Below are 26,979 nucleotides of genomic sequence, written 5' to 3'. Positions count from 1 at the left end.
TGGTACGTGGAGTACAGAAGGCGAAATAGCAAAAGAGGTAGAGAGTTCACAGTGCAGTATGTTAGATTGCCTTTTTCTGTCACAGTTATGTTCCATACCACTTTCCATGCATGAATAAAAGGAGGTGCACAGGGCAAGGCATCCCGAGTTCGATAGGTAGTATCGTGTGCCCAGGTATTCTTAATATTATCCCAAGTATAGTGACAATGAGAAGAGCCTATCATGGTAGAATCAGCTGCATCTGATGATTTATGTACACAGAATTCCCCTTGTACAGGTATAACTCGTAATGGTTTAGTTGAGTTCCATCCGGGGAAATTCTGTACTTCTGTTTGGTGTGGTATTTCGCTTACCATACCAATGGCATCTAATGGTATCGGTAATAAGGGCATACCTCCCTCTGAATCATCTGGCCCAAGAGAGCAAACAAGGCAATTGGTCCTATTTGCAACATTGGCTACCATTTCAGCTAAACCTACCCACATATTGTGGTCATGGTGGAATCCATATTTAGTCAATTTGGCCAGATTCAAGGACCCTTCCCCTTCCCAAGGGATCAGGATTAATAATAGAATCATGTTGATGTCTAGCATATGCATTCCTTCCACAAAAGATTACCTTATAGTGATAGCAAATAAATATTAGTCCCAATATAATTCCCCCAGTGACAGAAATGGGGAACCACCAAGACCAAAACATATATCCCGAGGATCCCCAATGAGTAATATCTCTGATAATTGTTCCACAAGGGGGTGGGCAATCAATTAATTGTATAAGAGAATCTTTCCTTTCACAATCGCTGGTTCAGATGCTCCTCAAGCTTCAGGCGTGCGCAGGTCAGCCAGCTTCCAGGTTGTGGCTGCAGCAGGCCGGTCGTCTAATGTTGCCCGTGACCTAGCCCGTTCCCGGTAGGGCTAGATACAGGGGTTTTTGGAGAGAGTCAGTTTAAGAGGATTAGAGGGGTCACCTTTGCACGTCCAACTGCCTTCGGACTTCTTCAAACGAGAGTGATGAATCCAGGGGGTCACCTCAGCTACCTTCACCGCTGTTGGAGTAGAGAGCAAGACGGTGTAAGGTCCACGCCACTTAGGTGCAAGTGGATCACGTTTCCACTCTTTCACCCATACGCTATCGCCAGCCTGGAACTGATGAATCGGCTCGGCAATGCTGCACGGCGTGCGCTCGAGGACCCACCTGTTAAGAGAAACAAAAACACGGGAGAGAGATTGCACTTGTCCCTGTGTCACATGGTCTCCTATTTGTTTAAGATCAGCTGGAATATCCTGAACAAAGGAGGGCGGTCTCCCATACAGGAGCTCAAAAGGTGACAACTTAAGTCTTTTTGTGGGTGCACACCGAACACGAAACAGTGTTATGGGTAACACATCTACCCATCCCAATCCCGTTTCCTGGGTTAATTTTGCCAATTGGGTTTTCAGAGTCCGATTCATTCTTTCAGTTTTCCCTGAACTCTGAGGCCTATAGGCTGCATGCAGTCTCCATTTCACTTGTAGGACTCGACATACTTCTTGTACTACTTGATCAATGAACGCTGGCCCATTGTCACTTCCAATGCATCTAGGTAATCCAAACCTCGGGATCAATTCAGTGAGGAGTCTCTTAGTTACCTCTCGTGCCTTTTCAGTTCGGGTGGGAAAAGCTTCAACCCATCCGGTAAGAGTATCTACAAACACAAGGAGATACTTGAATCCCTTAGAAGGGACCAGCTCTGTGAAGTCCACAATTAGGCTTTCCATGGGGACATATCCCACATGTTGGATTCCAGGAGGTTGTACCGGTCCCTGCCTGGGATTGTTTTTAGCACAAAGAACACATTTCTGTGAAATGCAAGTTGCTAATTGTGATAGGTTAATAATATACAACTTCCGACTGAGACTTTCTCTGGTTGCAGTACCGCCAAGGTGAGTAGATTCATGATAATTTCTTACAATTGTGCCTGCTAGATGATGAGGTACATAAATCCTATTGTCTGGCAGGATCATCCAACCGTCCTTCACAACTGCTCCTTCCTGTTCAGCCCACTTCCTCTCTTCTGGGGTATAGTGAGGTTTAACTTCTTCTGGAGCTACCTCTGGTATGAGGGCTGCTATAAATCCTCCCACAGGCTTTTGGGCTGCCTCTCGAGCTGCTTTGTCAGCAGCATGATTTCCTCTGGTTATTGGATCCCTTCCTCGTCCATGACCTTTGCAGTGCATTACAGCAATCTGTTCTGGAGCCCATACTGCTTCTAACAGGATTTCTACTTCAGGTCCATATTTCAAGGCCTTCCCGTGGGCTCCTATTAGACCTCTTTCTTTCCATAGAGCACCATGTGCATGCAGGGTTAAGAAGGCATATTTAGAATCAGTATAGATGTTTGCCTTACATCCGGCTGCCAATTGCAGAGCTCTAGTTAAACCTATAAGTTCAGCTTTTTGTGCTGAGGTGCCAGCAGGCAAAGCTTCAGCTTCCACAACTTCCTCATTGGTGACCACAGCATATCCTGCTCGTCTGGCACCTTCATGCAGGTAACTGCTACCATCAGTATAATATACAACATCTGGATTTTTCAATGGTTCATCTTTCAGATCGGGTCTACTGGAATAAACTTCATCCATTATTTGGAGACAATCATGTGATTCTTCATCATCTACCTCTGGTAGGGGCAGCAAAGTCGCTGGATTGAGCATATTCACTACTCGTAGATGAATCCTGGGATTTTCACACAATAGGCCTTGGTACCTAGCCATCCTTGGGTTCGTTAGCCAATAACTACCCTTATATTCCATGAGTGTCAGAACAGCATGAGGTACATTCACATACATCGTCTGGCCGAAGGTAAATTTATCAGCTTCTTTGACAAGGCTTGCAGTGGCCGCTACTGCCCTTAGGCATGGAGGCCATCCTTTTGCTACTGAGTCCAATTGTTTTGACAAATAAGCTACTGGACGGTTCCAACTTCCTAATCTCTGGGTCAGGACTGCCGCTGCAATCCCATTCTGTTCATGTACATACAGCTGAAAGGGTTTTTCCGAATTAGGCAGTCCAAGGGCTGGGGCCTCCATAAGTCGTTGTTTGATAACTAAAAAGGCTTGTTGCTGCTCAGGTCCCCATACGAATGGGTCCTTTTCTGCACCTCGAGTGCTTTCATGTAAGGGCTTGGCCAGACTGCTGAAATCAGGTATCCATAGTCTACAAAACCCTGCTGTTCCCAGGAATCCTCTGAGTTGTTTCCTTGTGGTAGGTTCCTTGATAAGGCAAATAGCTTCTTTCCTCTCTGGCCTCAATGCTCGTTGTTGGTGTGAGATGTCAAAGCCCAAATATTTGACCTTTTCTAAACATAACTGTGCCTTTTTCTGGGAAACTCGGTAGCCAGCTTGCCAGAGCAAGTGGAGCAGTTCCTCTGTACCTTCTTTACAGGTATCAAAATCCTTTGCTGCTAGTATAAGGTCATCTACATATTGCAGAACCACCTTTTCTCCAGGTATTGAGGGGTAACTTGTTAGATCCTTCGCCAAGGCAGTGCCAAATAAAGTTGGGGAATTTTTGAATCCCTGGGGCAATCTCGTCCAAGTTAGCTGGCCTTTTGTTCCTGTTAAAGGGTCTTCCCACTGGAAGGCAAATATAGGTTGGCTCTGTGGTGCCAGCCGGCAACAGAAGAATGCATCTTTCAAGTCCAATACAGTAAAAAATGTTGCTTCTGGTGGGATCAAACTCAGCAGGGTGTATGGGTTTGGTACATTTGGGTGCAAGGTCTCGATAGCCTGGTTTACGAGCCTCAAGTCCTGCACTGGCCTGTATTCATCTGTCCCAGGTTTTCGAACAGGCAAAAGGGGTGTGTTCCATTCTGATTGGCAGGGCTTAAGCAGACCATATTTTAATAGGCGGTCCAAATGTTTCTGGATGCCCTCTGCTGCTCGCCGGGGTAAAGGATATTGCTTTACAGATACAGGGGTAGCCATAGGTTTTAAGGTTACTACAATTGGAGCTATATTCTTGGCCATTCCTGGTGGGCTATTTTCGGCCCATACTCCTGGTGGCACCTGTAGAGTTCGGAGGAGCTTGTTTAACTCTGTATCCAATGTGGGTTGGACTTGCAGGGCTGACATTAGGCGCCATGATTGTTCCTTAGGTACTGAGAGGGAAATTATTCCTGCTGCCTTTGATGGCAGTTTCATTTCTGGACCTCGAGGAGTGAAGGTGATTTGGGCCTGCAATTTGGACAGCATATCTCTACCTAAGAGAGGTATTGGACACTCAGGTATATACAAAAACTGATGGGTTAAACGATGTCCCCCAATCTGGCATTCCAAAGGTTGGAGGAAAGACCTCTTAGCTGACTGACCAGTGGCACTTTTAATGACTACACTTTTGGATGCCTTTTTCTGCAATAGTTCTGGGAGTACTGAGTATTCAGCCCCAGTATCAATCAGAAAGTCTATTAAATGGCTTCCTAATTGGATCGTGACCGTGGGCTCCTGGAAGCCTAACTTTATGGAGTCCGGTCTTTCCTAGTCTTGGGTAAAATCCTCCTCTGCCAGTCCAATGACATTGTCCCTACTCCGTCCTTGTCCAGGTCTCTGATATCTTCCATTTCGGATCATTCCCCGTCCCCGTCCCTGGTTTCTTGGGCCGGAGCCTGGGCCTGGGCCTGGGCCTGGGCCTGGGCGTACTTCTTCCAACCTCAGGGGTTCAGGACACTCCCGCTTCCAATGACCCTCCTTCTTGCAATTTGCACATTGATTCCTTCCCAGTGGTGGATTCCTTCCCCGCCCTCTTCCTCCATTTAAGGGGCGGTAGTCTTGCTTTACTGCTGTGGCTAGCATTACCATCTTTTCCTTCTGCCACTTCTTCTTCTCTTGTTTCTCAGCCTCATCCCTATTCCGATAAACTCGGCGTGCAATGGCCATAATTTGGCTCATCAGCATCCCTTCCCATCCTTCTGATTTCTGAATTTTCTTACGAATGTCAGAAGCGCACTGGGCCACAAATGTAGCAGTAATCATTCTGCTGTTTTCAGGGGCTTCAGGGTCAAAAGGAGTCCATATACGATAGGCTTCTTGCAGCCTCTCTAAAAAGTCTCCTGGACTCTCATTTGGTTTCTGTTCTACTTCTGAGACTTTAGACATATTAGTGGGCTTCTGGCATGCCCTGCGGATACCTTGCACAAGCGTCTGGCGGTAGGTGGTAAGTCTGGCCAGGTGAATTACATTGTTTGGATCCCAATTAGGATCTTCCAAGGGAAAGTTGTCTTGGAGATGACGGTCAATATTAAAAATATTTCCCACTCTGGCCTGCTCACGCAAATATATCTGTGCCTTTTCAATTATGTCTCTCCTTTCCTCAGTGGTGAACAGAGTATTCAGGAGCTGGCGGCAATCTGTCCAAGTAGGACTATGAGTATTTATTATTGAAGTCACCAAGTCCATCATAGCCTGAGGTTTTTCTGCAAAAGATGGGGTGTGTGTTTTCCAATTCATCAGATCCGTAGTTGTGAATGGAATATATTGCAGAGTCGACGTTCGAGGTGGCCTTGGTCCAGGTAGCCCGTTAACCAGCACAGGCTCCTCAAGTGCATCAAATACTCTTCTGAGAGGGGCTACTACGTGATCTTTCTCTTCGCTTTGCTCTAGGGGCCTCAAATCATAGGGGATGGTATTTGTCCCAAGGCGTTCTTTTAGCAGCTTTATACGCCTGGCTGTATTGCTTGCTGACCGATTAAGGTCTCCCTGTAACTTCTGTAATAATTCTCTAGGACTTGGATGTACAGGAGTTTGGGGTAGGCAATCAGTTGTTTCACTAAAAGAGACTGTAGATGGAGTTCTACTGGGACTCACAGATGGAATAACCACTTCTGCTTGGGCTTTATTATAGGCCTCCAATGCCTCCTGAAGATATTTATCATAATCTATCAAGGAATCAAGTTCTGTGACTCCAGCCCCATTATTCATTCCACTTTCTTGCCTTGGGGTTACAACTGGTGGAGTGTTTGGATTAGGCTCCCTTCGATGTGGAGCATAGGGTGGAGGTGGAAGCAGCTCTTCCTCTGGTCCCTCAAAAATGGGTTTGAGTTTATTTGGCAAAATTCCTTTCCTGGCTTCGGCTTTTACAGCCAATAATTTGCATCGTTGGACTTTGCATTCCCTTATCCATGGAGGATTTTTATTTAATGTGCTCAGCCAGGAATCTATATATGAAAATTGTTCTGGGCACCCTCCAATTTCTTTGGCGATGTTAGACCAAAGTTTGCTTACTAAATTTATATCAAAAGTTCCCTGAGATGGCCATCCAGTATTTTGCTTTGGCCACTCTAATTCACATAACGTTCTCAGGCGCTCTGGCGTCATTTTGACTCCATACGCCCCTGAGAAGGCTTTCTTAAAATTATTTAACATACATTCAAGAGGTGTATTTTCCCCTTTTGAACCCCCAACTCCCATTGTATGGCCCTGTGAAGTATCCACTCAGTCACTCACACACACGCTTCGTGGGGTTTCTTGCCCAGATGGAGTCGCCTCACTGGGAACCGAAGTACTACCCACTCCACACTCAGGTCAGCTACAGATTGCTCTGTACTTTCTCACACATACAATGCGCTGGATACTTCACCACACACTACCTCCCAACTTCCCCTTTTCCCCCACCAGACCACCATCTGATATACCCAACCACCTAGCGTACTCAGTTCCCACTTACTGAGACGCAGAAGTTTGATCAAGACTTCTCTTCCTCCCAATTAATTGGAGGGCCAAAACCCCTTAGTGCACTTACCCCTGGTTGGTTCCGTTTCCCCCCGGTCCGTCGCCGCCAGTGAGCAGGGTATCAGACAGACGAGACTTCTGCGTTCCCCCTGGAAAAATTTACCAGTGCGCGCTTGGGTAAGCAGTTTAGAGATCCTCTCTCTTGTACCCTGCTCAGTAGAGCGAAGGGGCTGCGTTCCAGCAGACCACTTATCCGAGTCACAGGGCACCATAAAATGTAGCACCCTGCTTGTGGTTAACGCTTAGCTGGAATGAAATATTCAACGCAGCAATAGAGAATTTAAAATAATTATTTATTTGTCAGACAAATAAATGAGAGGCACAGTGGTATATGGTTACCAAGCTCTGGCCTGCTCTCCTGCCATTATGGCCAGCACTTATATTCCCTTAATCCAGCCCCCTTTGCTCCTCCTTGGGCTGCCTCTGTCCAATCAGCCTGGTTGGATTTCCTATTGGCTGATTGCTATATCCAATCCTAAAAGATACACCCACATCCTCCTGTCCTTATAAGGAACACAAACAGCTATATATTGTTACATCTATAAATGACAAATAAGTAGTAATATATCTTACATGTGTCTCAACAAGGAATCTTAATTACCAGCTCACCTCTTGCCCTCCCTGCCCTATTGCCTTCTAAAACAAATGGTTAATCTTAAATTTTTATCTTAAACATATGTCAAGGATCTTGAGTTTCACATCAACATTGAAAGATATCCTTCATTTGAAGGTTTCTAAACAAATGTCTGGCAGCTAATATATCAGGACAGCATTTGATGGCGTCTTCTTGTCTGGCAAGAGGCTGGACTGGTGGCTGACTTAATTTCAAGATAAATACAACTCTTCTAGCATTTGTTAAATCCTTTGCATAATTACATTTAAGCCAACATATTTAATACACAACACAGATAGCCTCTTAAAAGGAATAAGGCCTTTTTAAAGTAGAGAGAGAAAGAAAGAAAAGGACTCAGTTTAAAACAGTTTCAGAAGAAGCCTCCTCCCCTTCAGCAAGCTGCTTTTCCCATTATCTGTTTAAGGAAGAAACAGCTTTAAAAAGACTTCCCAGCTAGATGCTTTAAAAAGACTTCCCAGCTAGATGCTTTAAAAAGACTTCCCAGCTAGATGTTTTTTCTCCCATTTACCTCTAGCCTTAGAAAATACAGCTCAAGGTTTAAGAGGCCCATGGTATCATTTTACTATTTGCCCATTCCTAATTATGTTTATCTCTGCTTTTTTATCTTCTGTAACATGTAGGGTCAATGTCCTGCTTTTAGTCTGTAATTTCAGCTTTTATGACTTTGAGAATTGTTTTCTGCTATCAATCAAAAAGGGGCCCTTGTCTAGGAAAACAGTGCCAGTGTTTTCTTAAGCAGCTAGCCTTCTTGCCTGGCATGAATACTTTTGAAAATCTACTTTTGAAAATCTAAGCCCTCTTTAATATACAAGTCCTGATCAAACATTAATAAAATGCAGGCTTATGCCTGATGCCTCATTAACATGTCTTGAGAATTTTTTTTTTACTCTAACTGGTAAAAAGTGTGACTGAATTGTTAAATATATTAATGTTGACAAGAGAAACAATTTGTTTTTTGCTTTGTAAACTTGCAAAAGGAAATGACAGCTAGACATTCTATTGAGGCAACTGAAACCCAGGTTTAAGTTGCCATTTGGCGACTCGCTTCCATATCTGAGTTTCTAACAATGGCGTTGTGGTCCAGCTGAAGAGCGTCATGCTGGCTACCCTGTGGCCCTCCAGATGTCACGCGACTGTGACTTCCACCACCCCAGACTGTTGGCTGTGCTGGCTGGGGCTGATGGGAGTTGGAGTCCACCCCTCCCCCATGCCTGCCCTGGATTGTTTCTGCTGGGAATCTGCATCTATCCTGCGCATGACGGCTGCTTCTGCCCTGCTCCCTTCTGTGAGTTACTCTGAGCTCCTGGTTATGTTCTCCTTTAAATGCAAACTGAGTCGACTCTCCTCCCCACTTTCATTCCAGTCTTTCCTGGGGACCGTGCCTCTGCCTGTCTGTAGTGACCTAGTTGTCCTTTGCTTGCCAGCCAGGAACAGCAAGCCAGCCAGCATCTTCTCCTGGTTGCTGTGTAACCGAGAGAAGAGCTGGCCTGGAGATGCTTGTGGGATTTTTGTTTTGTTGGATGCAAAGCCTGGGCTGTTCCCTGGGGCTTTCCTCACACACAAGGAGAGGTGGAAGCAGCCTGTAAGGCCTCCAGATTATTTTAAGCACAGCAAAGGGCACGCGAAGTAGGAGAGGCTGCTGGGAATTTGTGTTTTGGGCCCCTGCCCTTTGTGGGCGATGGATAGTTACTGAGATGTGGTCACAGATCAGTTGCTGTGGACTGATATCTGCTGCTGTCCCCCCTGACCTAAAAGGAGGCTGGTTTCCCCTCTCCACCTCACAAGAATCCAGTGGTGTGTTCTTGCTAGTTCAGAATGAAGCAGGAGGCAGGCTTGTATTGCTTTTGACTTTTGTATTTTCTCAGTATTTTTCTTTTAAGGAAAAACCAAAACCTTCATGTTTCTGTGGATGCAGATAGAATTCAGGTGTCCTGCTTGATAGGTAGATGTGAGGGCAATTGTGCATCACTTGAAAGGAAGACGAGAGAGGGCACAGGACATCATACTATTTGCACATGCTAATTTATGTGAATGGATGCATGTTTAGAATTAATTTATTATATGTACAATACACCTCCCCATAGCAGGGTAAAACTGCAGTTATATGAAGTGGAAATTGTTCTAGTGCTTTATTTTTTCCATGGAATGTTTTCCATTTCATAAGTTATTTATAGATTAGTCTTTTTTTTATTTGTCTACTGCATTTCAGTGTGGTATACATGGTTCTTTTCCACCCCACTTTATCTCCACAACAACCCTGTGAGGTGCATTAGGCTGAGAGGCAGCCCAAGGTCCCCCAGTCAGTTTCCTGGCTGAGTGGGATCTGAATCTTGGCCTCCCAGGTCGCAGTCCGGCCGCTGCACTGTGAACTGGTACACAGTCCATGCGTAACCATCAAGGGGCACCAATTACAAATCAATATGAGGCAAGCTTGGCACGTTCAGTAATGCTTGCGGAGTACAAGTAGAATGAACATGCTAAATTAGGATCCCTCCCCATGACACTGGGAAATTTACCAGGGCAAACTGAAAATTTCCTGATGCAAATTACCCTGTGCACATTGCCTTGACTTGACCAGGAATCTTTTCTGAAAAAGCCACGTCCCCTTGAACTTCAGCCAGGTGAGCCACACACCTGCTCTTTCTGTGCTCCAGATGCTAATGGGCAACATGAACATCCTCCTGCTGTACCATCTTACGGTTCTTCATCTTTTGGACTTGGACCAGACAGTCCTTCAAGCAGAAGATTCCTTTCAACAGAGGGCTGTCCTCCGTAGAAGGAGGCCGCCTGGCTGACCTGCAGGCATGGCTGCTGATGGAAGGCATCCCTGCTGCCTGCCACTGCCGAGGCATCCCTTGCATGAGGCAGGGTGGAGCACCTGCCCCGGGTGATGGATTTTGGGTACCAGCATCACCTCCGGGCGGCCAGAGTTTCACAGGAAACTCAGTCGCATAACAGGTTTGTGCAGTTAAAGTGCTCTGTTGTCCAGGCACAATAAACACACATTTAAAAACCAGAGGCTTCGTGTAGTTAGGAAACAGTCTGGGAAATGCCCCCCAAATGATGAGATGAACAATTTATGAATGGGAAGACTTATGTAACTTCCATGCAAACGATTTGAGATGAATACTCATTTTTGTAAAAATCCCATACATAAGAAACAAAGCCAATGCCCCACAAAAGTGGATGTTGCATAACTCTCCCACAAGCCTTGTGCAAGCAGACCGGGGCGAATTCCCAATAAATGGGTCATCTGGAGGGAGGATCTAGCCCACTGGGAAGTTCTCCAGATCATTAGCCTCCAGAGTCAGGATCCAGCAAGTCAGGTAAGGGGCTTGTCAGTCCAACTTAGCCAGAGGCTTGCAGGGATCAAGTGTAGCGCAGCAATCACAGATAGGGAGTAGGAGCACAGCAGAAGCCTCCTCACCCACCAGGGTGGGGACAGCAGCAGCCGTGCCTGCAAAAGGCTCAGTCCCCAGCCTGAAGAAGACGGAGAGATGCTGTCAGCCAGTGTAGTCAGCATTGAGCTTGGCGGGCCTGGGTCCTGGGGAGCTCTGGGGCCAGGGTTCTGCAGGACCTGGTGGACAGGGACTGACATTGGGGCATCCCAGATGGCATCCTTGAAGTGTAGAACTTCTGCCCCTGCCCTTGTAGTGGAAGCGCTGCAGGTGGACTAGGCAGGACTTATGAGGAATGGTCGAGGGAGTGGAGGACGTTTAGCCTGGAAAAGAGGAGACTGAGAAGAGATTTTCATATATCTCAAGGGTTGTCACACGGAAGAGAGAACTGGTTTGTTTTCTACTGTTCTGGAGGACCTGAACCAATGGGTTGAAATTACAAGAAAGGAGATTCCAACTCAACTTTAGGAACAACTTTCTGATGGGAAGAGTTGTTTGATAGTAGAATGGACTACATTGGAAGATGGTGGACTCTTTTTCATTCTAGGTTTTCAGACAAAGGTTGGATGACCACCAGTCAGGGATTCTTTAGCTGTGATCCCTGCACTGTGGGGGGTTGGACTAGATGACCCTCGGAGCCCCTTCCAACTCTACAGCCCTATGGTTCCATGTCTCTGCATATCAATTGCTGCTCTTGTGCTCCTGTCCCACTTGGGGGCTTCCCACTGGGCATCTGCTTGGCCCCTGTGAGAGCAGGCTGCTAGACTAGGTGGGCCCACTTTGTCCTCTTCTTAGGACAGCTGCGAGCCCAGATGCCAAGCCGACTCAGGGTGGTGTCTGACGGCATTGCAATGCGTATTTCAGTTGCGTGTGTGGGTGGATGGTGCTGTCAGTGGCCGTCCAAGGCTGCAGCCTTATCTGACAACAGCAGCTGGGTTGGAAAGCTGCCCACTGTTTACATTTCCCACAATACCATGGAAGTTTGCTCATTTGGGGCATGGTGGGAAATGCAACACAGGTGCATTGTGGGAAATGCAAAATAGGGGCATGGTAGGAAATGCAACACAGGAGCATAGGAAGCTGCCTGATACTGAGTCTGACCATGGGGAGCCAGCTGGTTGCACGGTATGGCTGCACAGATTGCTGTACCACAGCAAGGACACAGAAAAGATGGCCAGCAGCTTCATGTCTCTCTCTCTTTCTGGAGGGGGAACAGCTGTTGTGGAGTGACATTTCAAGTGGCCACCAGATGGCGCCGTGTCATCTAAAGCCACTCCAGATTGGCTAGATTGGGGTTGGAGCAGCTGCAGCGCTGCTCTCCCTGTGCCAGTTGTTTCTGCACTGGAAGGAAGCAATTCTTTGAGCTGAATCAAGGATGCAAATGTGGCTGACTTGCAGGTATCTGCTTACCTGCAGAACTTATTCTGCTGCTGCTCTGAGTGGGCCCTGAGATCCAGTCCTCCTGACAAATGCAAATCCTGCTCCCTTGCTTCTCCAGCTTTGGGGATTTGGCCAGATACACCATAGTCTTCTGCACTCTTAGGCCTAAGCGGTATACTTAAAGTGGCTAGGAGACTGAGCTACAGCTGTTCAAATCTTATCTTCATGAGGACGTTGATAGTTGGAGTGGGTTGCCTAATACTTTCTTAGCCGCTGCTCCCCCACCTGGAAATGGAAACATTAATTCTGACCTACTTTACAGGGTTGCTGTAATGAGAAGGAGGGAACATATGCATGTGACATGATTTGAACATTTGAGGGCCTTCTGTATTTATTGTGGGTCCCACTCCAGACTGCAAGAGGATGCCCTGATATAAAAATACCCTATAGCACATAAAAAAACTAGCATGTCAGAATTCTTCTTTTCAGCATGCCAACTTTCCAAAATTGTTATGGAGACTCCTTTGGCACTGGCCAAGCCAAGGTTCACCACATCAACTGTTACAGCCACGCTCTTCACAGCCTCAAAGGCTAGAAATTTGTCGTCGTCGTCGTCCCCCCCCCAGGTTGATGTTCCCAAGAATTATACTCCCACTATCACATTCCTCACTTTTTCTGGACTTGAACAGAATCCCGGAAAACAGCCAGCCTGCTAAAGCTTCTGGCCTCAGGTTCCAATATCTTTTTTGTCTGAGGTTCCTGACATAAATTGTTCTTAAAATTGCATCAAGTGGTCCGTGCACCTAGCAGACCTTATTTTGGAATGAAGCTTTTCCTCTGCTGCTTTTTTCTTTAAATGACTGTGCAGATGCTCATTCTGCGTTAACTTGCCCCCTCCTTATCAATCTCCCAGTGCATAGATAGTACTTCTGCTGTTGCATTAGAAAGACAGTCGGGTGTCTTTCTCTCTAGAATATTAACCCATCTCTCAGGCCTGTCAGGGGTGTCTCTGTCCCAAAGAGGATCCCATAGCTAGCTGCATGTGGTGGAGGGGGCATTCACTCATTCCTCCAGCCCTGACAAGAAAGAGCAATGGGTTGAGGGAGGTGAGATGTAAACAGGCCAATCAATGGGAGAGTGCATGGAAGGATGTGATTAAAGTAGCAAAGTAATTGATGGAGCAAGACAGATAAATCTCTCCAGGTTGGAGCCTCTGCCATCTGCAAATAGCTAACAAAAACAATTAGTGATCCCTGTATTAAATCATTGCATGCTGCCTGGCTTTGACGCCCTGATGAATGACAGCTGAACTAGGCCTTAGCCTAAAGATGCGCAAACAGTATCCGTGCGAGGTCTGTATGTGGGTGCTTTCACTCTGAAAGGGGATGCAGCACAGTGTTAAGTGGCCAGAGTCTTGGATTGGGACCTGGCAGGCCTGGATTCAAATCCTCGCCCAGCCATGAAGGTTAGTAGGGTGACTTTGGGCCAGTCACTCTCTCTCAGCCTAATTTGCTTTACAGGGTTTTGTAAGGATAAAATGGGAAAGGAGAGAGCCATAGATGCCACTTACAAGTCAATTGAGGAAAGGTGGGATATAGAGATGTGAGGATGGATGGAGGGATGGATAGATAGATGAATGAATGAATGAACGAACAAACAAATGAATGAATCCCTCAAAAATCCTCGTTTCCTAGCTTGAAGGGGTAAGATGCAGGACCGTGGCAGTCCAGGACAAGCCATTGTGAGTGAAGAAAATAATAGGGAGTGAGAGGGTTAAGTGCTCCAACACTCCACCCTCATTGAAAGAAGGGGCAACTCCCACAGCTGCTTTTCCTTTAAAACCATAGCAACTCTCTTTATGAGAAGGCAAAGCGCTGGCCCTTTTAACTCAGTATTGTCTGCACTCCAGGGTTTCACCTGCAGATGAAAGGGATTGAACCCAGGAGCTGCTGCATGTGGAGGAGATGCTCTACCACTGAGCTACAGCCCTCGGCTACAAGGGACTTACATGGGAAGCTGTTGTGAGCTGTTAAGTTTTGTGGCCTTACTGTCAAGGCCAAAATATTACATAGACTCTTCTGGGCACTTTCAGGCTGGTGTTATTTTTGGGTGGGATTCCATCACTTACTGCCAAGTTCAGGTTATGCAGTTATTGCTAATTTTGCACTCTTGAACAACAAACCCCTTTGTGGTAATTGTACCACTCTATTCTGCCTTGGTCAGACCACACCTGGAATACTGTGTCTGATTCTGGGTACCACAATTTAAGAAGGATGTTGGCAAGCTGGAATGTGTGCAGAGGAGGGCAACCAAGATGATCAGGGGTCTGGAGACTAAGTCTTATGAGGTATGGTTGAAGGAGCTGGGTATGTTTAGCCTGGGAAAGAGGAGACTGAGAGGAGACATGATAGCTATCTTCAGATATCTCAAGGGCTGTCACGTGGAAGTGGGAGCATGCTTGTAGGACTGGAACCAAGGAGATTCCAGCTAAACATCAGGAAGAACTTTCTGACAGTAATAGTTATTCAGCAGTGGAATGGTCTCCCTTGGGAGGTTTTTAAGCAGAGCTTGGATGGTCATCTGTCAGGGATGCTTTAGCTGAAATGCCTGCATTGCAGGGGGTTGGGCTAGATGCCCCTCAGGATCCCTTCCAGCTCTCAGATTCTATGACTTCCTCCAAAAATCAGGGTGTTTTTTTTTGCAATAAGGAAAGTGATGGGGAAATGATGGGAAGTGTGGGATAGAACCTGTTTTGACATAAAGTCCTCTAACCTTCCTGCAAGCAAATCAGGGTTAAATGCTCAGTGAACAGGTCCTCTGCAAGCACAACCCTGCCACCCAGCTAGGTCTGTTTCCGAATTCCCAGCATTGTCAGACCCTTCAACTTATAAATTGCACAAGCGGCCCTTCCCTTTCCCCATGTAAAGAGGAGGACCACCAGCAGGGAGCAAAGGAGGAGCAGAGGTAATCTGAGGACCACTAATCTGTGTCCCTTTGTGGCAGGAGAATCTTCATGCATCTTTTGTATAATGTCTAATTTCGCACTCAGAAGGAAGTGGAGAAACATCTTCCTGGGGTTGAGAAGGTGGACAGGGAGAAAGAAGCTTTTCTCCCCCTCGTCATACCAGAGCTGTGCCTCTTTTTGCCATTTTGATTTCTTGAGGGCAGATAGCTGGAGGTTTGGCCTTTGTAGCTTTCCTGGTAGCTCTTGGAATTGTTGTATGAAAAGAAAGTAAATGTGGGTGGAATTCCAGGAGTCTTCAGGAAGGTTGCAGAACATTTCAGGCAAGCAAATACTGTGTGCAGTGCAAACTCCTTGTCCTTACTTACTGAGGACAACTAATCAATCCATTTCCTGTCTTTGCCAGTTTCAGAGGTATTCATTCCTAAGTCTGTTCCTTCTAGCTTCTGTATCATTACACATTTTTTTACACATTGTACGGCAAAATTAGGAAAACTGCATTCCAACCTGCATATTAGACCAGGAAATGTGAATCTAGTTGGTTCACTTGAATATGCAGACTGGAATTAAATCCTGTTTGAGTTCTCTGTGGCCCCCGGATCTGCTATTCAACTCTGTGCTGCTGTTTTATATTCCCCTTTTTAAATGGCTCTTGTCTGCTCTCCCTTCCTGCCCTTCCTGTGCTTTGGGGCTCTTTCCCTTGGCCAAAGCGGGAAGTGCAAACAAGTAAGCATAAGCAGTGGAGAGAAGCCTTTTGGACAGTGAAAGGCCAGCGGAGATGACCTGACAAAAGCTTGAAGATTAGTCATGCTTTGGCCTGAGCTGTGCAAGGGCCTCTATCTCATCTTTATTGTATAATCTTTGTCAGTCTCCTTCCCCACGCAAGGAGACATAACATCCATTAAATCATTCTTAAGAATGAGTGAAAACAGTGCAAGACTTGAAGGCGAAGATACCTTTGTGTCTGTGACGATGCTGTAAATCCTAGAATGCAGATTTCTATTGAGAATTGCAGAGGGGCATTCAAGATACTGAAAATTAGCAAGGCTTCTACTCTCCATGGAAAATATATATATGCTGCCAGTTTCTTTATAAGGCTAAGGGACTTGAGCTGCAGTCTGGAAAGTGCTGCTGCCTCTGGGGTGGAATTTCTTTGCTGCTTCCCACTGATCAGTATGGGACACAGTCCCTCAGGAAACTCTCCCATCACTGCCATGTTGAAACAAATGTGACTCACAGTTCTGGAGCTCCCCAGACTACTCAGAGCTTTTCCATGGAAGCTGATTCATTAGGGCAAATACGTTGATGCAAAGGACATAAAAGAGATATATAGAAAGGAGAATTCCCTGGATGCCAAGATCCAGGTTTGGGCCAACTACTCTTGGGTGAGAAAAGCCCAGCAGAGATTTTAAATCACAAAATATGCAGAGTGGCAATATTGACTATTAGACCTTTAAAATATGAGTTCCAAAGTTTCCCTCTTCCCTAGCATAGAAAAAGATCACGTGTTTGGTAAGTTAAAAATGGTTTACTTACAAACTCCCCAAAGGTCAGATTCATAGCCATATCTATACAGCATTCAGAAAAAGTTGCTCAGGCAGAAAAAACTTAGTTTAGTTCCAAAGTACTGAAAGTTATTGCTACAGGAACTCCAGAGTGGCTTGTAAGAGCGATGCAGTCTGAGCTTGGGGCAACTAGTTTACAAACTTAGGAAGCTGCCATAGACTGAGCCAGACCACTAGTCCATCTAGCACAGTGTTGTCTACAGTGGCTGACAGTGGCTGGCTGGGGTATTTAAGCAGGAGTCTCTCTCACCCCCACCCCCTGGAAATGTTGCCAGTTGGCCCTTCTGCATGCACAGCAGGTGCTCCACACCTGAGCTACAACCCTTCCCTGATTTACAATGCAGACAATGACAGGGACCTTGTAGGTAACAAGCAACTAACAAGTGTCTGGGGCAACCCAGTCAGATGGGCAGGGAAGAAGAAGAAGAAGAAGAAGAAGAAGAAGAAGAAGAAGAAGAAGAAGAAGAAGAAGAAGAACACACAGTGACAACAATAAAAGCAATAGCCTATTTGCAGGGCTATTGTGAAGATTACTGGGCTAATGTATGCAAATTGCTCTGCCCACTAGGAATGCACTCTACATTAGGCTAGGAATGTGGAAAGCTACCTTAGAGCAAGGTGACAAAAGGTGCGGTGTAACATTTTTAATCTTAAAACAACGCTACGTCAATGCCAAGGCTTATTATCTGCTTGGTCTCCTGGCTACATCTGCCAGTGATGCTTTATTTAATGGCTACAACAAAATCATCCCAAGCCGTGAGCTTGTTTATGGACTGTGTTCTGTGATAAGGCAAAGTTCATGAGCTCTGTTGTCCTGCCTTCTGTATAATCTCACAGTCCCAGAAGGGGGGCCTCCCCTGCAGCAGGCGCTGCAGCATCTCTGTGCCTGCCGATTATGGTGTGCCCCATCTCAACTTCTATCTGCCACTCCTTCTATCTGCCGCTCCTGGTGTGGAGCGTCTGTGTGGCTGAAGAAAGTTCAGCAGTGAGCCTCATCCTTTGAGTGTGCAGCCTGAAAGCATTGGGGGGATCCACTTGCTTTCCTGGAGCAAGCAGCGGCGATGTCGGGTTCCATATGGCAATGGAGCCAGTGCAGAGTAAGTATTGGTACAGCAGATTTTGCTTGGGTGTCTTTTCAATCCTAGACTTGACTTAGAGCCCAAGGGCTGGATCCGGCCCAATCGCCTTCTAAATCTGTCCCACGGATGGTCTGGGAATCAGCGTGTTTTTACATGAGTAGAATGTGTGCTTTTATTTAAAATGCATCTCTGGGTTATTTGTGGGGCATAGGAATTCATTCATTATTATTTTTCAAAATGTAGTTCGGCCCCCCACAAGGTCTGAGGGACAGTGGAGCGGCCCCTGCTGAAAAAGTTTGCTGACCCCTGACCCAGAGGCAGGCAGGCAGGCAGGCAGCAGTGCTTTTTCAAAGAAAAGAAAAGAAGGTGCCAGTATTCACCATGCAGTTGTTGCAGGAAGTGCCACACTTCTAACATTTGGGGGGAGGGATAGGGGCCAGTACGGTGTACCCTTGAGTACCCCCAGGAAAAAAAGGACTGGCTGGAGGTACCTCCTTATAGTAGCAAACTGATTTCCTGAGGGTGGACTCTAATGTAGCCAAAGCAGCATCACCCACACTCAAGAGAGAGGTGTCCGCAGGCTTTTTGGAAGGAGCCTGGCTTGCCTTGGTATAGAAGGCACCACTATTGCTAACGGTCACACAGGTTCTGCAGGCTTTTGAAATGCAACAGAAACCTACAATACCGGCTGCCTGTTTCTGCACTTCTTTTGCTAGCTGCTGTAGACAGGTTTGGGTGCAATCTGCTCTGTGTCTGAGTGATGGTTGCTGTTTTGGATCCTGGTTCTGCCCCTGGCAAAACTTGTGTTTTACCATGGATCGGAACAAACAGCAGAAAACCCAATTGCCATTTGTGCCGATTCAACAGTAAAATGCTGGTTTTTCTGAGAGGAGCGCTGGGACAAAAAACCGAACCAAATCACCACGGTCAGACACAGAACTTTAAAGCACGGACCTGTGCCTCAAAACGCAGCACTAAAGGAAGTCTGGATGAGCTGAGAGAGAGAGAGAGAGGGAGAGAGAGAGAATTAGGGACTCCCTGCATTTCTTGCATTCAAAGCCACACTCTCCAGAGTAGCTGGCAAACCTCCTTGAAGGCAAGAGCCAGGGCTGGTGCTTTGAAAGCCTTGCTGCCCGGCCACCAGCCTGGATATGCTGAGCTGGCAGGAACTGGCTGCAGGAAAGACGCCTCCTCTTTGCACTTGCTGAATCCTTCTCGTTGGTTTGCTGCCTTGCCAGAGTTCTCTCTTTGGGCTTGGATAGATCGCAGCAGACAGTTCTCTGCTCTGAGCCTTCTTCGTCCAGAATGTCTAGGCCAAGCAGGTGTGAACTTGTCTTGCTTCCACCCGGCTAAAAAAGCTGAGAGGGAACAGATTGGTAGAATTAATGCTCCGTTAGCAGACTTTTGCTGGGAAGCTGGAGGGAATGGTTTCTGAAATGGGTTCCCTGTGTGTGTGTGTGTGTGTGTCTGTTGTTGCGGAGGTTCTCAGCCCCACCCATTTCAGTCTGTGTTGTGGCTTCTTCCTCTGTTTGCTGGTGGTGCTAAAAATCCAGGGTCAGGGGACATGACTGCTAAAACTGCCTCTAAGCTTGCTCCAGGGCATTTTGCAGTCTATTGGGGGTATATTTTTGCTGCTCTCTTGATTGATTTGTTTTGCAGGTTATTGTATGGCCCTTATTGCAACGCATTGTCCCCTTTTCTAATATTTTGGTCATACTTTGTGCTTTCAAAATTTTGTAAGTCCATCATAAGCTGGGAAAGCAACACTACAGATCCCTGGGGGCTGCACCACTAAATCAGCAATGGAGTATTTTTTGAGAGGCTGGCACCCCAAAAGCTTTGCTTGCAGAGTGCATTGAAATTGCCTGCCTCCAGAAAAGCGGCCTTCTGCATGAGTCACTGTTGGGAGAAAGCAGGTGCAAGTCCAAGTCAAAACTTATTCAGAGATGCGTCAGTCAGACTCAGTTGAGGGTATGTAATTCTGCAGCATCTTTACACTGGTCAGAGCAGGGTGATTCCTTCTGCCCAATGCAGCAGGATCATGCAGAGATGTAGCAGGCAGCCTCTTCTACAGAGGAGCAGAGAAAGTGGTCTCGCACCAAATCTGAGCGCTTGCAGTACCTGCTGAAGGCCCCAGGTTGAATCCCCAGCAGCATCTCCAGGTAGGGCTCAGAGAGAACCCTGCTTGAAACCCCAGAGAGCTGCTGCCAGTCAGTGCAGGCATTATAGAGCTAGATGGATGAAGGGTCTGACTCATAAAAGGCACCTTGCTATGTTCCAATATTGTTCCTCTGTGCTGCCTGCCCCCTGCCTCCCCTTGTAGCCCATCCTGTCTCCCGGTTTATGCCTGAAGCGTGGAGAGGAGGGTTGGATGACTAGGCTGACTGGGGGCAAAGGCAGGGAGAGCCATGGCTGCCTTACCTCCTGCAGGAGGGGCCCCATTTTCTGGGATCCGGCTATTGGCCCAGGTTGCTGTGGCCTTCTGGAGCATCTCCTTACCTTGCTATTTGGAAAGTGCCACCCATGTCAGGTTTGCTGCTCAGAGATTAATGAGCAAGAACTCCTTATCAGAGTTCTAGGAGCTTTTGGGTGTGAGGGCGGCTCCTGCACACACTTCGGCATGGTGCTGAAGACTGATTAACGTTACCAGCCTTCTCTAACCTTGTACTTTCCAGATGTTTTGGACTGGCACTCCTCCTCCTCCTCCTCCTCCTCCTCTTCTTCTTCTTCTTCTTCTTCTTCTTCTTCTTCTTCTTCTTCTTCTTCTTCTTCTTCCCTTGCCTGCATATTTCCTGCTAATTATTCAGAGCCCCTCCTTTCCCTGGGCCCGATACACAGATTCCGCAGACACCTCCCCCCACCCCTCCTTTCCCTTTGGTTACTCCTTTCTTCAGTTCCCTGACTCCCAAGCTCCTTTGCATGCCTGCTTTCTGGGCCACTGCCTGCTTTGCCCCAACTTCCTTGAAGTGTCTTGTCTCTTAAGACGCCCCCGGCCCCAACCAGGGCATACAAAGCCTGTGTTGCGGAGCGGCTAGAGGAGCCTTGCTCAGCCTTCCGTTCCCAGATGTTGTTGGACTGGCACTCACATCATCCCTGATTGCTGCCGCTGCTGGCTGTGGATCATGGGAGTTGTAGTCCAACAATGTCTGGGAACCTAAGGTTGAGAAAGGCTGGGTCAGAGTGTTGGACTAGGACCTGAGAGACCAAGATTCGAATCCTCCCTCAGCCACCCAAAATTCACAAGGGGGCCTTGGGCCAGTCACACTTTCTCAGCCTAGCCTTCCTCATATGATTGTTGTGAGGATAAAATGTGGGGGTGAAGACACAAGACATATGCAACACATTGAACTCTGTGGAGGAAAGATGGGGTAAAAAGACAATAAATAAATTAAAGCTCCTTCCTGAGCTTGTGCTGTGAGGTTTCTTCTTTGAGTTTCTTGTTTTGGTGCCCTTTCCCCCGTCTTCCAACCACCCTCCCTTCAGGCTTCTCTTTTCCAGTTCTTCCTGCTCTGTGTACTTCCTCTCAGACTCTTCACTCATACTCCTTAGGTTCCCTACATTCTGAGACTTCTCCCTAGTTCCTCAGCTTCCCATTGTGTGAGGTTTTAATTCCCAGCCAAATGGACCACTTTCCCTCGCCTCACAAAAGTTGGACTGCAAGCTGCTAGATTCTGTGAGCAACGGAACATTCTGAGCCTCTGCCCCAGCTCATCCAGTCCGTCTGAGGGGCCTCGCAAGTGTCTCCTGCGCACCGAACGGTGGCTGTGACTTTGGTGCCAGCCCCTGGGGCAGGCGGTCAGGGGCCATCCTTGGATGCGCCACAGTGAGACTGTCCTTAGTGACCCCAGCTGTCACAGAGCCTTACTCTCGGAGGCTGGCTCTTTCTAAAGCTAAGTCCCCCCCACTTTGCTGCCTGAGCAGCTTCAGCATTTGTATCAAATTGCAGCAAAGGAGTTTTGTGTTTCTGGAAACAGGCCTCCTTGCCAGTAGCTGCCCGGCCTGTTCAAAACTCGTTTTCCCCACCATCAAATTTGCTAAAAGTGGGAGATCAAGATGGTTGGTCAGAGGGAGCTATATGAAGGTTTCAGCTGGCAGAAGGGATGGCAGAAAGGAAGCCAGGAGGTTAGGAGAAAGCTCTGTTGGCTGCTCTCTTTCAGCTTTGTTGGAAGCAAGAGGCATTTCACGTATTGCAAAGCCAACACAAGAGGCGTGCAGGAAACAGGCAAGCATTCACCAGCCTTGGGTCCTCCTGAGGTTTTGGACTACAGCTTCCGCTCATCCAAAACATCTGCAGGGGACGAGACTGATGTAGAACGTCATGTGTGACAGTCTCTCGCACACACGTTTTTAACTGTGTGTGCATGCATGTGTGTGTTGCCTGTGGCAATCGGCAGACACATGAATTCTTTTAATGAAGGATGGCAGTGGCGTCCAACCATGGTGGCTTCTCTCTCTCTCTCCTGTTGAACGTGATCTGCCTCTGAGCACATGTGGGGAAAGCCCTTTGGGACTTTCCCTGGGCATCTGGCTGGCCATTCTGAGAAGAGAATGCTGCGCTAGGTGGACGGACGATTGGGCTGATCCAGCCAAGCTGAGGATGATGGCCATCCACGTCGATGGCTTTCAAGGAGGGTTAGACTCCTTTATGGAGGGCGAGGCAGGCAGGGCCTTTCCCTGCTTGTGATTCCCAGCAACTGGTGCCCAGAGGCATCCTGCCTCCAGCAGTGGAGATGGGACAAAGCAATAGCAGCCGTTGACGCCCTCCAGGAAAAGAATCACCCTGCCAGGGAAGGGCCATATCCAGGGCTCACTAGAGTCATGAGCCTAGAACTCGCTAGAGGTTCCAGCCCCTCTCTGGTGGGCGCCATCAAGGGAGGTGTTCCTGGTGAGTTCTGGCACCTCTTTTTCTGGATAAATAGCCCTGGTCCTATCTCAGCAGCAGAGCCTCTGCCTTCCATTCAGAAGGTCCCAGGATCAGTCCCTGGCATCTCCAGGTGGGGCTCAGAGTGTCACCTGCCTAAAAGAAGCACTGCTGCTCAGACAATACTGAGCTAGATAGACCAGTGGTCTGATCCAGTATAAGACAGCCTCCTCCTGTGTTCCTAAATGTCCCTCCCCTGCTTGGTGTGATTTGTTATTATTTATTTGCCATATTTATATACTGCTTTTCAGGTGGATCTCACCAAGCAGTTTACATAAGACTGTTATTAACTACAGTGGTACCTCGGGTTACAGACGCTTCAGGTTACAGACGCTTCAGGTTACAGACTCCGCTAACCCAGAAATAGTACCTCTGTTTAAGAATTTTGCTTCAGAATGAGAACAGAAATCGCGCAGCAGCGACACGGCAGCAGCGGGAGGCCCTATTAGCTAAAGTGGTGCTTCAGGTTAAGAACAGTTTCAGGTTAAGAACGGACCTCCGGAACGAGTTAAGTTCTTAACCTGAGGTACCACTGTATAGAGTGGATGCAATGTAGTAGCAAATGCTGCAATCCTAGGCATGTGTCTCCAGACATTAGTCTCTGTTAGCAAAGTAGCTGGAATAAAGCAGACATAATCCAGGGAGAAACTGCTAACTCCCAACAGACTAAAATCTCCAGCCAGTCAAAGTCTGCTTCCAGCCGCACCAGCAACAGAATTAACCCCATAAGTCACACAAACTGAATGGTCCCTGCTGTTGTACTTCCAACTATCTCCCTGTGTTCAGTGGGGCTTACTCCCGGGCAAGTGCACACAGAACTGCTGACTGAGAGTCTGAGCTGTGGACCAGGAAGTCCCTGCTGGCTGGCGCTGATGGGACTTGTCACCCAAAGCATCCTCAGGGCACCATGTTGGTGGAGGCTGGAGGGTCCCAGGGTCAGATTCAGTTTCAAGCAGCTTTAGCAGTTCATAGCCATGAGGAGTTAATGAACAATTCCCATTATGGCTTTGAAGATTAACAAAAACCTAAGTACGCTTGGCTGCCTCTGCTTGCATTCATCCCTTGTTGCTGTTCCTTCTTGCTTTAAACTATAAGGTCCCTGGGGCAGGGTCTCCATCAGGGATCTATCCTCCTGTTTTCCTGTCTCTCTCTTTACGTTTGCTTCTCCTGCTTTGTGAAAACGGCTAAGTGCATTAGAGGGATCCTTCAGTCAAATGCCCGTGTCTAATCTAACATCAGGTTCATTTCTTAATTCTGCTGGCAAGAAATAAAACAGCAGCAACTGATGGATACTTGTGGAGTAATTCCGATTTTGGAAGCTGGGGCGAGGGGGAAAGAACAGCACGAGACTCAAGGAAAAGACCTGCAGAGCAGGCAGCCGTGAAATCTTGGCCAGGGATGAGATGACACTTAGCAATGCGCCAAGCCACACTGGTGCTTGAGGGGTCTTGACTGTAGAGGCACCATTTTGCCATTAGGTGGAAGTGTTGAGTTTTCTTGGTTTGAGGAAGATCGCTTGGTGCTAAGACATAAGAGCCCACATCAGGATGCACTTCTGAGACTGCAGACGAAAGGAAGCGGCTGGTTCCAGGCTAGATCCATGGGCTAATTGCCTGTGAGCAGAAAGCGGCATAGAGGCTGGAAGAGCCTTAGCTCAGGGGGAGCACCTGCTTTGCATGCAGAAGGTCCCAGCAGGTTTAGTCTCCGCATCTCCTGGTCCAGCTGCAAAAGACTCCCTGCGTAAAACCTGGAGAGCCACTGCCAGCCAGTGTAGGCAGTACTGAGCTCAGTGGGGAAATGGTCTGACTCTGAATAAGACACTGTCCTCTGCTCTTGGGTGGGCTACGTTAGGAGTCAGGCAACTTCCTGATGGGAAGATGGCTGTTGTCTCTTGGGACACGCATGAGAAGCTGTGCATTTCGCCAGAACAGGGGGCAGGAGTTGCCTTTGCTCTGGAAGTGGGTTGTTCTGACTTCTAGCTTTATTTTAGACTGGATTTTTGTAGGGCTGTGATCTCAGCTTCTCATTACTCAAACCACAATTTGGGGCTCAGGATTCTTTCATTCTGGGTGTATGTCTTTTGCACCAGGCGCCATTCAGAAGAGCTTGGGGTAAAGAACTTAAGAAGAGCCCTTCTGGATGCAGCCGTCTTGCCCAGCATCCAGCCAGATGCCTCTTTGGAGTTTCTGGCCTTTGAACTCAATGGGGCTGTGCTGAGCGCCTGCTCTCTGATGCAGTCCAAAAACCGGCAACTTGACACACATGCTGAGTACAGCACCAGACGTCTTGTAGCTGATAAATTTGTCTGCTTCATGAAAGGTGGAATTCTCTAGAACCTTTCCTTATCAGTCCAGTGCAGAATTATGTGGAGTTGGGTGGAACTGCTGGGTGATGGCATCTGTCTGGGAAAGCAGCCTGAGCTGCCCTGCTATGTCCATTGCACTTTGCAGCATTTGATGCACAGAGGTGTTGTGGTTTTTATTTTATTTTATTTTATTTTATTTTATTTTATTTTATTTTATTTTATTTTATTTTATTTTATTTTATTTTATTTTATTTTATTTTATTTTATTTTATTTTATTTTATTTCTTGCTGTTCCATTCCAAGGACCTTGGGATGCAGCTGGCGTTACTCAAAGGGTGACTTGGAAGCCCTGATTCTTTATGTGTTTTGTTCTTTCCTTCCCTTGATCTAAAACATAGTTCAGGCCATCAGGGTGGGGAGGACCAGGGTGAGGAACACTGTCATCCCCCGTCAGATTTCCAGTCTGCAGCCCACATCTGCCTCCCCTTGTTTGATATTTCACTTGTGGTGCCTGCTTTCACTTGAAGTGAGTTTAGAAGGCTGCTGCCTCTGTGCCACAAGCCCTGCTGCTGGTCTGCTGAAGGAACAAGCCTTAAGGCAGCCTTTGCCCACCCAGCACCTGCAGGAGTTTTGGACAACAACTCCCATCACCCCATAAAGGAGCTGATGGGAGTTGCAGTGCACCAGGTTGACAAATGCTGGCATGCTGTGGCGGGTAATGCTGGGTCTCTACCCTGAACCCTCCGGCTTTCTCCAGGCTCCCCCAGCACCTTTGCCACCAACGGGACCATTTTTAAAATCCCGCTTTAAAAGTCAAGGTTGGCACTGATGCAAACCCAGAGAGTGTTGTTTTCTAAATCCTGCAGTGCAGTCCAGAGATCCAGATGCCAAATTGCTTCCATTACTGGATCCCTGGAGTGCCCTCTCCTTGCAGAGTCCATCACTAAAGGCCATGGCAAGGTCATTTGCACGGAGGGGAGCCTCTTCCTTAACATGCTCTTGCATCTCCAGCTTAGACTGGAACAGACCCTGGACTGAGACAGATGCTGTAGCTCACGGGTGGGGAACCTCAGCTCTGCAGACGGAATAGGGCAACTGGGCCTCCCTCTCCAGCTCCTGAGACTCTCCTCTGGCCACACCCTTTCTCCCAGAGCACACTGGCCCTGCTGCCTGTCCTTTCCTGTGCTTTTTGCCAGGCTGCAACATGCTCTGGAATTGTGATGTGGGCTCTTCCCCTTACGATGTTCTTCACCTACATGCCTGGGATGTTGATGCGCATGTCTGTGTGCACACAAGCAACCCACACGGCAGGGGCAGCAGCTGTCATGCCACCAGGTGATGCTGGGATCCCCCTCCCCCCAGCCCCAGTCAGCATAGCCAGGGGTCAAGGGGGATCGGAGTTGTGGCCCACCAACCTCTGGGTGGCTTCCCTTTCCACACTGCAAGCCCCAGGTCTGTGGAATAATGGAGCAAGCGCCATCCCAGTTCTACAGACTCTGTCTGGAATTTCTGCTTCTGGTGATGCAAGAGTTTGCCAAGCCTGTGTAGTGGAGAGGAACAGAGACAGCGGGAAAGCCCATGTGGCATAGTGGTGAGATTTGAGCATTGGGCTAGTTTTGGGCGATTCTTGGCTGAATCCCTCCTCCTCCAGTCGTGCTCACTGGATGTCCCTGGGCCATTCACTGCCTCTCAGACTAACCTACCTCACAGGGCTGTTGTGAGGAGAAAACAAGGGAGTGCGAGAAACGTATGCCACCTGGAGCTTGGAGGAAAGGAGCATACAGTGCATACAAAGATGATGATGATGATGATGATCTCGTTGTACGTACATTTCATGCCAATGTACAAAATACAATAAAATCAGCCCAAAAGCCGTTTAAAACAGCACAGGAAATAATGGCAGTTAAATTAAATACCTTTCTTTCTTTCTTTCTTTCTTTCTTTCTTTCTTTCTTTCTTTCTTTCTTTCTTTCT

The 26,979-nt window shown here is 47.5% G+C and overlaps 1 protein-coding gene across 23 annotated transcripts in view; it reads left to right on the top strand.

The window, feature by feature from the left end:
* ANK1 (ankyrin 1) overlaps positions 1-26,979 on the top strand; it is a 188,497-nt gene that overhangs the window by 49,912 nt on the left and 111,606 nt on the right. For 7 of the 23 annotated variants that reach the window (XR_014528652.1, XM_083514113.1, XM_083514115.1 and 4 more), the window contains exon 1: positions 17,539-17,797. The exons of the other annotated variants lie outside the window; for them this stretch is intronic. Coding sequence is in view for 6 of the 7 variants with exons in the window: in XM_083514113.1 (XP_083370239.1) it covers positions 17,762-17,797 (36 nt within the window). In the remaining variant the exon portion in view is untranslated. Of the gene's footprint in view, positions 1-17,538; positions 17,798-26,979 lie in introns of those variants that run through there. 23 annotated transcript variants of the gene reach the window in all.

Source organism: Podarcis liolepis (assembly GCF_965112155.1).
Source record: "Podarcis liolepis genome assembly, chromosome: 7".
In the NCBI taxonomy this organism is placed as follows: Eukaryota; Metazoa; Chordata; class Lepidosauria; order Squamata; family Lacertidae; genus Podarcis; species Podarcis liolepis.
The sequence above is the reverse complement of the archived record's forward strand: the minus strand, read 5'-3'. Positions and strand labels throughout refer to the sequence as shown.